The sequence below is a fragment of the Poecilia mexicana genome, unplaced genomic scaffold (assembly GCF_051168715.1).
Source record: "Poecilia mexicana isolate PSO_F unplaced genomic scaffold, ASM5116871v1 scaffold_23, whole genome shotgun sequence".
NCBI classification, from domain to species: domain Eukaryota; kingdom Metazoa; phylum Chordata; class Actinopteri; order Cyprinodontiformes; family Poeciliidae; genus Poecilia; species Poecilia mexicana.
In genome coordinates this window covers 12,976,350-12,989,002 of record NW_028263392.1, presented here as the reverse complement: position 1 = coordinate 12,989,002, position 12,653 = coordinate 12,976,350, and the positions used below count along the sequence as shown (strand labels likewise).

Here is a 12,653-nt window from a genome sequence, read left to right as displayed (position 1 = left end):
CAGAAAGTAAAACCAAGTTCTGGATAGTAAAAAACCCCAACAAAACTAAGATTTTTGAAATATGAACATTTTTACTCAGTGATTAATGTTAGACATATTTTATTAGCATCTGGACCAGAAGAATTTAAATTTAGTCATATTGTGTGATAATTTCCCTTATTTAAACCAAAAAGAAGCACCTATTGATTAAGTGAAGAAGTAACACAAGAAGGGAAGTTTTTAATTGCTAATTATTCTAAATTACTAAATGTTCTAAATTTTGGGTGGTAGAGTTCATTTAAACCCCTCTTACAGCGTGTCCCTGAATTAAGAGAGAAGCTCCACCCGTTGGAATAACGCGGTGGTAGCCGGGTCGAGCGCCGGCTGGTCAATGAGGAGCGGACCCGTTCCTGGCCTCCTGTCCAGCTCCGCCCTCCATCCGCAGGGGAAACATCCTCTCCACTTCCACCCGTCGACGGATTTCCAAAGCTGCTGTCGCGGTTTCCAGCTATTGGATTTGTGTTTTAAAACCGACTCCAGCTGTTCGCGGAAGCAGAATGCGAAGGTTTCTGCGGCAAAAGACGCCAGACTTTTTGTGAGAAGATGGACGCCAGTTCGTAGCTAACGGTGAGATTTTATCCCCGTTTTTCCTCCTCTTCGTCACTTTTTTTTGGCTGCATGGACATGAAAGCAAACACGGCACGAGGCGAAGATAAGCGGTTCATTTGCTTATCACAAAGCATTATATGTATCTATATCTGAATATAAACAAGAAGTGTCTTAAAACTGCTTTTGTCCGTTTTCGTCCAGTTTTTAATGCCTAAACTTTTAAGAACGGCGAAATCTGAGGGGGACGCCGTGACGTATCGTTTACGTCAACGCGTAGAGTCCCTAAAATATGTCGACTGTTTTTAATTAGTCGACATATTTTAGCACAAAATAAGAAATGGACAGTTGATGTTTCGACTAATTTACTTTATTAAAGTCCAAAAATCTCAACTCTAAAACTATTAGAAACATTTTCTTGGTATTTTCTCTTTTTTTTCTTTTTTTTAAAATTCATTTTATTTTACAAAAACATGTTTTTCTTTTGATAAAATTAGCTTTAACGAGTTTCGAAAGTTAACGTAATTTTTTTTTTCTTTGATAATACAAAAGTCAGGGAAAAAAACGTTTAAAATGGATTATCTTACTCTTTTTTTAATTCTGTTTTTTTTGACACTTTCGTTTTCAAGGTTAGGTTTAAGCGTGTTTTTTACATTTACAATAACAATTAGTAATGTTTGCTAAAATGATAAATAAATTAACTCTATGAAATATAAATATTAGGGCTGGACGACATGATCTTAAAATGCCACAATAGTTTGTGGTATTTGTTGTAGGACCAATGAAAAGGACAATAAAAAAATGGTGCATAATTTGCTTTCCTAAGCTGTAATATATAATAATTATCTAAACCAATCCACAAAAAGTATGTTTCTGATCAGGAGAAAATACGAATTTTCTTGTGACATAAATTGAATTCACCAAAGTGAGTTAATGTTGGTGTGAGGACAAATATAGATTCCTAATAGTTGATAAAAAATATGAAACAATGTGTTAATCTAAATCAGTTGAGACATTTTGAATCAAATTTTCAGACAATTTGCTTTTTCTTACCTCCTTCTCAACAATATTTGTGTCACAAAATCATTTATATCCAAATGTTTTTACTCTTATTTTCCATTTGTCATATAATTTCCATACTATAATTATATATTTGTGTTTTACAGAAACCTTCAAGCTGCAGAGTTGTCTTCCTTCTTAAAGTGGTGAGTTTATAGCTTCTTTCTTTTAATGTGGTTTCGGTGCCAAAATAAAGTGAATCAAAGTGCTATGTGAACTTACTGTGTGGTCTTCAGTTTAAAAAAAAAAAAACGTGAGTCATCAAACATGAGAAGTTTTCCAGCAGTTCTGGAACTTGGAAGGATTAAAATTAGATTTGAATGATAAATTGTAGCATTTATGTTTTTTATTTTTTTTGTTCTGTGTGTTTAATTTTAGCAGATCCTTTTGTCTTCAGTAATGGCTCGGGGTTGCATTTGTTGTGTGAAATACATGCTCTTCCTCTTCAACCTCTTGTTCTGGGTAAGTTCTGACAACTGTTAACAGTGATACAATCAAAGCAATCAAAATATTTTTGATTAGGATTTTTATTTTCTGGTATTTTTTGTTCGTTCCAGCTGGGCGGATGCGGGTTGTTGGGAGTCGGAGTTTGGCTTTCGGTTTCCCAGGGCAGCTTCGCCACCCTGTCTCCTTCCTTCCCCACGCTCTCCGCCTCCAACCTCATCATCACACTGGGCACCGTTGTCATGGTGACAGGTTTCCTGGGCTGTCTGGGGGCCATCAAGGAGAACAAGTGTCTGCTGCTGAGTGTGAGTACCGCTGCATCCAGCTGTTTTTATTATTATTTTATATTTTATTCTAGTCATCAATGTGAGATTTTATTCTATACTCTACTATACTATACTATGTCATTTTCGTCGTTTTTTGACATCATAGTTTAGTATGTGTCATTTTTGTCATTTTTTGACATCATAGTTTAGTATGTGTCATTTTTTGACATCATAGTTTAGTATGTGTCATTTTTGTCATTTTTTGACATCATAGTTTAGTATGTGTCATTTTGGTCGTTTTTTGACATCATAGTTTAGTATGTGTCATTTTTTGACATCATAGTTTAGTATGTGTCATTTTTGTCATTTTTTGACATCATAGTTTAGTATGTGTCATTTTTTGACATCGTAGGTTAGTATGTGTCATTTTATCTCATTTTTACATCATAGTTTAATATGTGTCATTTTTGTCATTTTTTGACATCATAGTTTAGTGTCATTTTTGTCGTTTTTTTGACATCGTAGGTCAAAAAACGACCTATGATGGTCGTTTTTGAAATTAAAATGTTATTTTATTTCATTTTTACATCATAGGTTAGTATGTGTCATTTAATCTCATTTTTGACATCATACATTATTAGTATGTCATTTTGGTCGTTTGTTGACATCATAGTTTAGTGTCATTTTTGTCGTTTTTTTGACATCGTAGGTCAAAAAACGACCTATGATGGTCGTTTTTGAAATTAAAATGTCATTTTATTTCATTTTTACATCATAGGTTAGTATGTGTCATTTTGGTCGTTATTTGACATCATAGTTTAGTATGTGTCATTTTGGTCATTTTTGTCATTTTTTGACATCATAGGTTAGTTAGTATGTGTGATTTTGGTCGTTTTTTGACATCATAGTTTAGTACGTGTCATTTTATCTCATTTTTTGACATCATAGTTTAATATGTGTCATTTTGGTCGTTTTTTGACATCATAGGTTAGCATGTGTCATTTTGGTTGTTTTTTGACATCATAGTTTAGTGTCATTTTTGTCGTTTTTTTGACATCGTAGGTCAAAAAACGACCTATGATGGTCGTTTTTGAAATTAAAATGTCATTTTATTTCATTTTTACATCATAGGTTAGTATGTGTCATTTTGGTCATTTTTGTCATTTTTTGACATCATAGTTTAGTATGTGTCATTTTGGTCATTTTGGTCGTTTTTTGACATCATAGGTTAGTATGTGTGATTTTGGTCGTTTTTTGACATCATTTTAGTATGTGTCATTTTTGTCATTTTTTGACATCATAGTTTGGCATGTGTCATTTTATCTCATTTTGACATCATAGTTTAGTATGTGTCATTTTTGTCATTTTTTGACATCATAGTTTAGTATGTGTCATTTTTTGACATCATAGTTTAGTATGTGTCATTTTTGTCATTTTTTGACATCATAGTTTAGTATGTGTCATTTTGGTCGTTTTTTGACATCATAGTTTAGTATGTGTCATTTTTTGACATCATAGTTTAGTATGTGTCATTTTTGTCATTTTTTGACATCATAGTTTAGTATGTGTCATTTTTTGACATCGTAGGTTAGTATGTGTCATTTTATCTCATTTTTACATCATAGTTTAATATGTGTCATTTTTGTCATTTTTTGACATCATAGTTTAGTGTCATTTTTGTCGTTTTTTTGACATCGTAGGTCAAAAAACGACCTATGATGGTCGTTTTTGAAATTAAAATGTTATTTTATTTCATTTTTACATCATAGGTTAGTATGTGTCATTTAATCTCATTTTTGACATCATACATTATTAGTATGTCATTTTGGTCGTTTGTTGACATCATAGTTTAGTGTCATTTTTGTCGTTTTTTTGACATCGTAGGTCAAAAAACGACCTATGATGGTCGTTTTTGAAATTAAAATGTCATTTTATTTCATTTTTACATCATAGGTTAGTATGTGTCATTTTGGTCGTTATTTGACATCATAGTTTAGTATGTGTCATTTTGGTCATTTTTGTCATTTTTTGACATCATAGGTTAGTTAGTATGTGTGATTTTGGTCGTTTTTTGACATCATAGTTTAGTACGTGTCATTTTATCTCATTTTTTGACATCATAGTTTAATATGTGTCATTTTGGTCGTTTTTTGACATCATAGGTTAGCATGTGTCATTTTGGTTGTTTTTTGACATCATAGTTTAGTGTCATTTTTGTCGTTTTTTTGACATCGTAGGTCAAAAAACGACCTATGATGGTCGTTTTTGAAATTAAAATGTCATTTTATTTCATTTTTACATCATAGGTTAGTATGTGTCATTTTGGTCATTTTTGTCATTTTTTGACATCATAGTTTAGTATGTGTCATTTTGGTCATTTTGGTCGTTTTTTGACATCATAGGTTAGTATGTGTGATTTTGGTCGTTTTTTGACATCATTTTAGTATGTGTCATTTTTGTCATTTTTTGACATCATAGTTTGGCATGTGTCATTTTATCTCATTTTGACATCATAGGTTAGTATGTGTCATTTTTGTCATTTTTGTCATTTTTTGACATCATAGTTTAGTATGTGTCATTTTGGTCGTTTTTTGACATCATAGGTTAGTATGTGTGATTTTGGTCGTTTTTTGACATCATTTTAGTATGTGTCATTTTTGTCATTTTTTGACATCATAGGTTAGTATGTGTCATTTTGGTCGTTTTTTGACATCATAGTTTAGTATGTGTCATTTTGGTCATTTTTTTACATCATAATTTAGTATGTGTCATTTTGGTCATTTTTGTCGTTTTTTGACATCATAGGTTAGTATGTGTGATTTTGGTCGTTTTTTGACATCATTTTAGTATGTGTCATTTTTGTCATTTTTTGACATCATAGTTTGGCATGTGTCATTTTATCTCATTTTGACATCATAGGTTAGTATGTGTCATTTTGGTCATTTTTGTCATTTTTTGACATCATAGTTTAGTATGTGTCATTTTGGTCATTTTGGTCGTTTTTTGACATCATAGGTTAGTATGTGTGATTTTGGTCGTTTTTTGACATCATTTTAGTATGTGTCATTTTTGTCATTTTTTGACATCATAGTTTAGCATGTGTCATTTTTGTCATTTTTTGACATCATAGGTTAGTATGTGTCATTTTGGTCGTTTTTTGACATCATAGTTTAGTATGTGTCATTTTGGTCATTTTTTTACATCATAATTTAGTATGTGTCATTTTGGTCATTTTTGTCATTTTTTGACATCATAGGTCAGTATGTGTCATTTTTGTCGTTTTTTGACATAGGTCAGTATGTGTCATTTTGGTCGTTTTTTGACATCATAGGTTAGTATGTGTGATTTTGGTCGTTTTTTGACATCATTTTAGTATGTGTCATTTTTTGACATCATAGTTTAGCATGTGTCATTTTTGTCATTTTTTGACATCATAGGTTAGTATGTCATTTTGGTCGTTTTTTGACATCATAGGTCAGTATGTGTCATTTTGGTCGTTTTTTGACATCATAGGTCAGTATGTGTCATTTTATCTCATTTTTGACATCATAGGTCAGTATGTGTCATTTTTGTCGTTTTTTGACATCATAGGGTCAGTATGTGTCATTTTATCTCATTTTTGACATCATAGGTCAGTATGTGTCATTTTTGTCGTTTTTTGACATAGGTCAGTATGTGTCATTTTGGTCGTTTTTTGACATCATAGGTCAGTATGTGTCATTTTTGTCGTTTTTTGACATAGGTCAGTATGTGTCATTTTTGTCGTTTTTTGACATCATAGATTAGTATGTGTCATTTTTGTCGTTTTTTGACATAGGTCAGTATGTGTCATTTTTGTCGTTTTTTGACATCATAGATTAGTATGTGTCATTTTTGTCGTTTTTTTGACATCATAGGTCATAAAACGACCTATGATGGTCGTTTTTGAAATAAAAATGTCATTTTACATCATAGGTTAGTATGTGTTATTTTGGTCGTTTTTTTGACATCATAGGTTAGTATGTGTCATTTTGGTCGTTTTTTGACATCATTTTAGTATGTGTCATTTTTTGACATCATAGTTTAATATGTGTCATTTTGGTTGTTTTTTGACATCATAGTTTAGTGTCATTTTTGTCGTTTTTTTGACATCGTAGGTCAAAAAACGACCTATGATGGTCGTTTTTGAAATTAAAATGTTATTTTATTTCATTTTTACATCATAGGTTAGTATGTGTCATTTAATCTCATTTTTGACATCATACATTATTAGTATGTCATTTTGGTCGTTTTTTGACATCATAGTTTAGTGTCATTTTTGTCGTTTTTTTGACATCGTAGGTCAAAAAACGACCTATCATGGTCGTTTTTGAAATTAAAATGTCATTTTATTTCATTTTTACATCATAGGTTAGTATGTGTCATTTTGGTCGTTATTTGACATCATAGTTTAGTATGTGTCATTTTGGTCATTTTTGTCATTTTTTGACATCATAGGTTAGTTAGTATGTGTGATTTTGGTCGTTTTTTGACATCATAGTTTAGTACGTGTCATTTTATCTCATTTTTTGACATCATAGTTTAATAAGTGTCATTTTGGTCGTTTTTTGACATCATAGGTTAGCATGTGTCATTTTGGTTGTTTTTTGACATCATAGTTTAGTGTCATTTTTGTCGTTTTTTTGACATCGTAGGTCAAAAAACAACCTATGATGGTCGTTTTTGAAATTAAAATGTCATTTTATTTCATTTTTACATCATAGGTTAGTATGTGTCATTTTGGTCATTTTTGTCATTTTTTGACATCATAGGTTAGTATGTGTGATTTTGGTCGTTTTTTGACATCATTTTAGTATGTGTCATTTTTGTCATTTTTTGACATCATAGTTTGGCATGTGTCATTTTATCTCATTTTGACATCATAGGTTAGTATGTGTCATTTTGGTCATTTTTGTCATTTTTTGACATCATAGTTTAGTATGTGTGATTTTGGTCGTTTTTTGACATCATTTTAGTATGTGTCATTTTTGTCATTTTTTGACATCATAGTTTAGCATGTGTCATTTTTTGACATCATAGGTTAGTATGTGTCATTTTGGTCGTTTTTTGACATCATAGTTTAGTATGTGTCATTTTGGTCATTTTGGTCGTTTTTTGACATCATAGGTTAGTATGTGTGATTTTGGTCGTTTTTTGACATCATTTTAGTATGTGTCATTTTTGTCATTTTTTGACATCATAGTTTGGCATGTGTCATTTTATCTCATTTTGACATCATAGGTTAGTATGTGTCATTTTTGTCATTTTTGTCATTTTTTGACATCATAGTTTAGTATGTGTCATTTTGGTCGTTTTTTGACATCATAGGTTAGTATGTGTGATTTTGGTCGTTTTTTGACATCATTTTAGTATGTGTCATTTTTGTCATTTTTTGACATCATAGGTTAGTATGTGTCATTTTGGTCGTTTTTTGACATCATAGTTTAGTATGTGTCATTTTGGTCATTTTTTTACATCATAATTTAGTATGTGTCATTTTGGTCATTTTTGTCGTTTTTTGACATCATAGGTTAGTATGTGTGATTTTGGTCGTTTTTTGACATCATTTTAGTATGTGTCATTTTTGTCATTTTTTGACATCATAGTTTGGCATGTGTCATTTTATCTCATTTTGACATCATAGGTTAGTATGTGTCATTTTGGTCATTTTTGTCATTTTTTGACATCATAGTTTAGTATGTGTGATTTTGGTCGTTTTTTGACATCATTTTAGTATGTGTCATTTTTGTCATTTTTTGACATCATAGTTTAGCATGTGTCATTTTTTGACATCATAGGTTAGTATGTGTCATTTTGGTCGTTTTTTGACATCATAGTTTAGTATGTGTCATTTTGGTCATTTTGGTCGTTTTTTGACATCATAGGTTAGTATGTGTGATTTTGGTCGTTTTTTGACATCATTTTAGTATGTGTCATTTTTGTCATTTTTTGACATCATAGTTTGGCATGTGTCATTTTATCTCATTTTGACATCATAGGTTAGTATGTGTCATTTTTGTCATTTTTGTCATTTTTTGACATCATAGTTTAGTATGTGTCATTTTGGTCGTTTTTTGACATCATAGGTTAGTATGTGTGATTTTGGTCGTTTTTTGACATCATTTTAGTATGTGTCATTTTTGTCATTTTTTGACATCATAGGTTAGTATGTGTCATTTTGGTCGTTTTTTGACATCATAGTTTAGTATGTGTCATTTTGGTCATTTTTTTACATCATAATTTAGTATGTGTCATTTTGGTCATTTTTGTCGTTTTTTGACATCATAGGTTAGTATGTGTGATTTTGGTCGTTTTTTGACATCATTTTAGTATGTGTCATTTTTGTCATTTTTTGACATCATAGTTTGGCATGTGTCATTTTATCTCATTTTGACATCATAGGTTAGTATGTGTCATTTTGGTCATTTTTGTCATTTTTTGACATCATAGTTTAGTATGTGTCATTTTGGTCATTTTGGTCGTTTTTTGACATCATAGGTTAGTATGTGTGATTTTGGTCGTTTTTTGACATCATTTTAGTATGTGTCATTTTTGTCATTTTTTGACATCATAGTTTAGCATGTGTCATTTTTGTCATTTTTTGACATCATAGGTTAGTATGTGTCATTTTGGTCGTTTTTTGACATCATAGTTTAGTATGTGTCATTTTGGTCATTTTTTTACATCATAATTTAGTATGTGTCATTTTGGTCATTTTTGTCATTTTTTGACATCATAGGTCAGTATGTGTCATTTTTGTCGTTTTTTGACATAGGTCAGTATGTGTCATTTTGGTCGTTTTTTGACATCATAGGTTAGTATGTGTGATTTTGGTCGTTTTTTGACATCATTTTAGTATGTGTCATTTTTTGACATCATAGTTTAGCATGTGTCATTTTGGTCGTTTTTTGACATCATAGGTCAGTATGTGTCATTTTGGTCGTTTTTTGACATCATAGGTCAGTATGTGTCATTTTATCTCATTTTTGACATCATAGGTCAGTATGTGTCATTTTTGTCGTTTTTTGACATCATAGGGTCAGTATGTGTCATTTTATCTCATTTTTGACATCATAGGTCAGTATGTGTCATTTTTGTCGTTTTTTGACATAGGTCAGTATGTGTCATTTTGGTCGTTTTTTGACATCATAGGTCAGTATGTGTCATTTTTGTCGTTTTTTGACATAGGTCAGTATGTGTCATTTTTGTCGTTTTTTGACATCATAGATTAGTATGTGTCATTTTTGTCGTTTTTTGACATAGGTCAGTATGTGTCATTTTTGTCGTTTTTTGACATCATAGATTAGTATGTGTCATTTTTGTCGTTTTTTTGACATCATAGGTCATAAAACGACCTATGATGGTCGTTTTTGAAATAAAAATGTCATTTTACATCATAGGTTAGTATGTGTCATTTTGGTCGTTTTTTGACATCATAGGTTAGTATGTGTGATTTTGGTCGTTTTTTGACATCATTTTAGTATGTGTCATTTTTGTCATTTTTTGACATCATAGGTTAGTATGTGTCATTTTGGTCGTTTTTTGACATCATAGTTTAGTATGTGTCATTTTGGTCATTTTTTTACATCATAATTTAGTATGTGTCATTTTGGTCATTTTTGTCGTTTTTTGACATCATAGGTTAGTATGTGTGATTTTGGTCGTTTTTTGACATCATTTTAGTATGTGTCATTTTTGTCATTTTTTGACATCATAGTTTGGCATGTGTCATTTTATCTCATTTTGACATCATAGGTTAGTATGTGTCATTTTGGTCATTTTTGTCATTTTTTGACATCATAGTTTAGTATGTGTCATTTTGGTCATTTTGGTCGTTTTTTGACATCATAGGTTAGTATGTGTGATTTTGGTCGTTTTTTGACATCATTTTAGTATGTGTCATTTTTGTCATTTTTTGACATCATAGTTTAGCATGTGTCATTTTTGTCATTTTTTGACATCATAGGTTAGTATGTGTCATTTTGGTCGTTTTTTGACATCATAGTTTAGTATGTGTCATTTTGGTCATTTTTTTACATCATAATTTAGTATGTGTCATTTTGGTCATTTTTGTCATTTTTTGACATCATAGGTCAGTATGTGTCATTTTTGTCGTTTTTTGACATAGGTCAGTATGTGTCATTTTGGTCGTTTTTTGACATCATAGGTTAGTATGTGTGATTTTGGTCGTTTTTTGACATCATTTTAGTATGTGTCATTTTTTGACATCATAGTTTAGCATGTGTCATTTTGGTCGTTTTTTGACATCATAGGTCAGTATGTGTCATTTTGGTCGTTTTTTGACATCATAGGTCAGTATGTGTCATTTTATCTCATTTTTGACATCATAGGTCAGTATGTGTCATTTTTGTCGTTTTTTGACATCATAGGGTCAGTATGTGTCATTTTATCTCATTTTTGACATCATAGGTCAGTATGTGTCATTTTTGTCGTTTTTTGACATAGGTCAGTATGTGTCATTTTGGTCGTTTTTTGACATCATAGGTCAGTATGTGTCATTTTTGTCGTTTTTTGACATAGGTCAGTATGTGTCATTTTTGTCGTTTTTTGACATCATAGATTAGTATGTGTCATTTTTGTCGTTTTTTGACATAGGTCAGTATGTGTCATTTTTGTCGTTTTTTGACATCATAGATTAGTATGTGTCATTTTTGTCGTTTTTTTGACATCATAGGTCATAAAACGACCTATGATGGTCGTTTTTGAAATAAAAATGTCATTTTACATCATAGGTTAGTATGTGTTATTTTGGTCGTTTTTTGACATCATAGGTTAGTATGTGTCATTTTGGTCGTTTTTTGACATCATTTTAGTATGTGTCATTTTTTGACATCATAGTTTAATATGTGTCATTTTGGTTGTTTTTTGACATCATAGTTTAGTGTCATTTTTGTCGTTTTTTTGACATCGTAGGTCAAAAAACGACCTATGATGGTCGTTTTTGAAATTAAAATGTTATTTTATTTCATTTTTACATCATAGGTTAGTATGTGTCATTTAATCTCATTTTTGACATCATACATTATTAGTATGTCATTTTGGTCGTTTTTTGACATCATAGTTTAGTATGTGTCATTTTGGTCATTTTGGTCGTTTTTTGACATCATAGGTTAGTATGTGTGATTTTGGTCGTTTTTTGACATCATTTTAGTATGTGTCATTTTTGTCATTTTTTGACATCATAGTTTGGCATGTGTCATTTTATCTCATTTTGACATCATAGGTTAGTATGTGTCATTTTTGTCATTTTTGTCATTTTTTGACATCATAGATTAGTATGTGTCATTTTTGTCGTTTTTTGACATCATAGGTTAGTATGTGTGATTTTGGTCGTTTTTTGACATCATTTTAGTATGTGTCATTTTTGTCATTTTTTGACATCATAGGTTAGTATGTGTCATTTTGGTCGTTTTTTGACATCATAGTTTAGTATGTGTCATTTTGGTCATTTTTTTACATCATAATTTAGTATGTGTCATTTTGGTCATTTTTGTCGTTTTTTGACATCATAGGTTAGTATGTGTGATTTTGGTCGTTTTTTGACATCATTTTAGTATGTGTCATTTTTGTCATTTTTTGACATCATAGTTTGGCATGTGTCATTTTATCTCATTTTGACATCATAGGTTAGTATGTGTCATTTTGGTCATTTTTGTCATTTTTTGACATCATAGTTTAGTATGTGTCATTTTGGTCATTTTGGTCGTTTTTTGACATCATAGGTTAGTATGTGTGATTTTGGTCGTTTTTTGACATCATTTTAGTATGTGTCATTTTTGTCATTTTTTGACATCATAGTTTAGCATGTGTCATTTTTGTCATTTTTTGACATCATAGGTTAGTATGTGTCATTTTGGTCGTTTTTTGACATCATAGTTTAGTATGTGTCATTTTGGTCATTTTTTTACATCATAATTTAGTATGTGTCATTTTGGTCATTTTTGTCATTTTTTGACATCATAGGTCAGTATGTGTCATTTTTGTCGTTTTTTGACATAGGTCAGTATGTGTCATTTTGGTCGTTTTTTGACATCATAGGTTAGTATGTGTGATTTTGGTCGTTTTTTGACATCATTTTAGTATGTGTCATTTTTTGACATCATAGTTTAGCATGTGTCATTTTGGTCGTTTTTTGACATCATAGGTCAGTATGTGTCATTTTGGTCGTTTTTTGACATCATAGGTCAGTATGTGTCATTTTATCTCATTTTTGACATCATAGGTCAGTATGTGTCATTTTTGTCGTTTTTTGACATCATA

The 12,653-nt window shown here is 30.8% G+C and overlaps 1 protein-coding gene across 2 annotated transcripts in view; it reads left to right on the top strand.

The window, feature by feature from the left end:
• The first annotated feature begins 410 nt into the window (after positions 1 to 410).
• The window catches only part of LOC106905325 (tetraspanin-9-like), a 34,341-nt gene continuing 22,098 nt past the window's right edge, over positions 411 to 12,653 (top strand). Inside the window, exons 1-4 of one of the 2 annotated variants that reach the window (XM_088003320.1) lie at positions 411 to 606; positions 1,752 to 1,790; positions 2,026 to 2,106; positions 2,202 to 2,393. In XM_088003320.1, the coding sequence (XP_087859446.1) occupies positions 2,044 to 2,106; positions 2,202 to 2,393 (255 nt within the window). In that variant the 5' untranslated portion in view covers positions 411 to 606; positions 1,752 to 1,790; positions 2,026 to 2,043. Of the gene's footprint in view, positions 607 to 1,751; positions 1,791 to 2,022; positions 2,107 to 2,201; positions 2,394 to 12,653 lie in introns of both variants that reach the window. The other variant, XM_014970118.2, reaches the window with a different exon arrangement.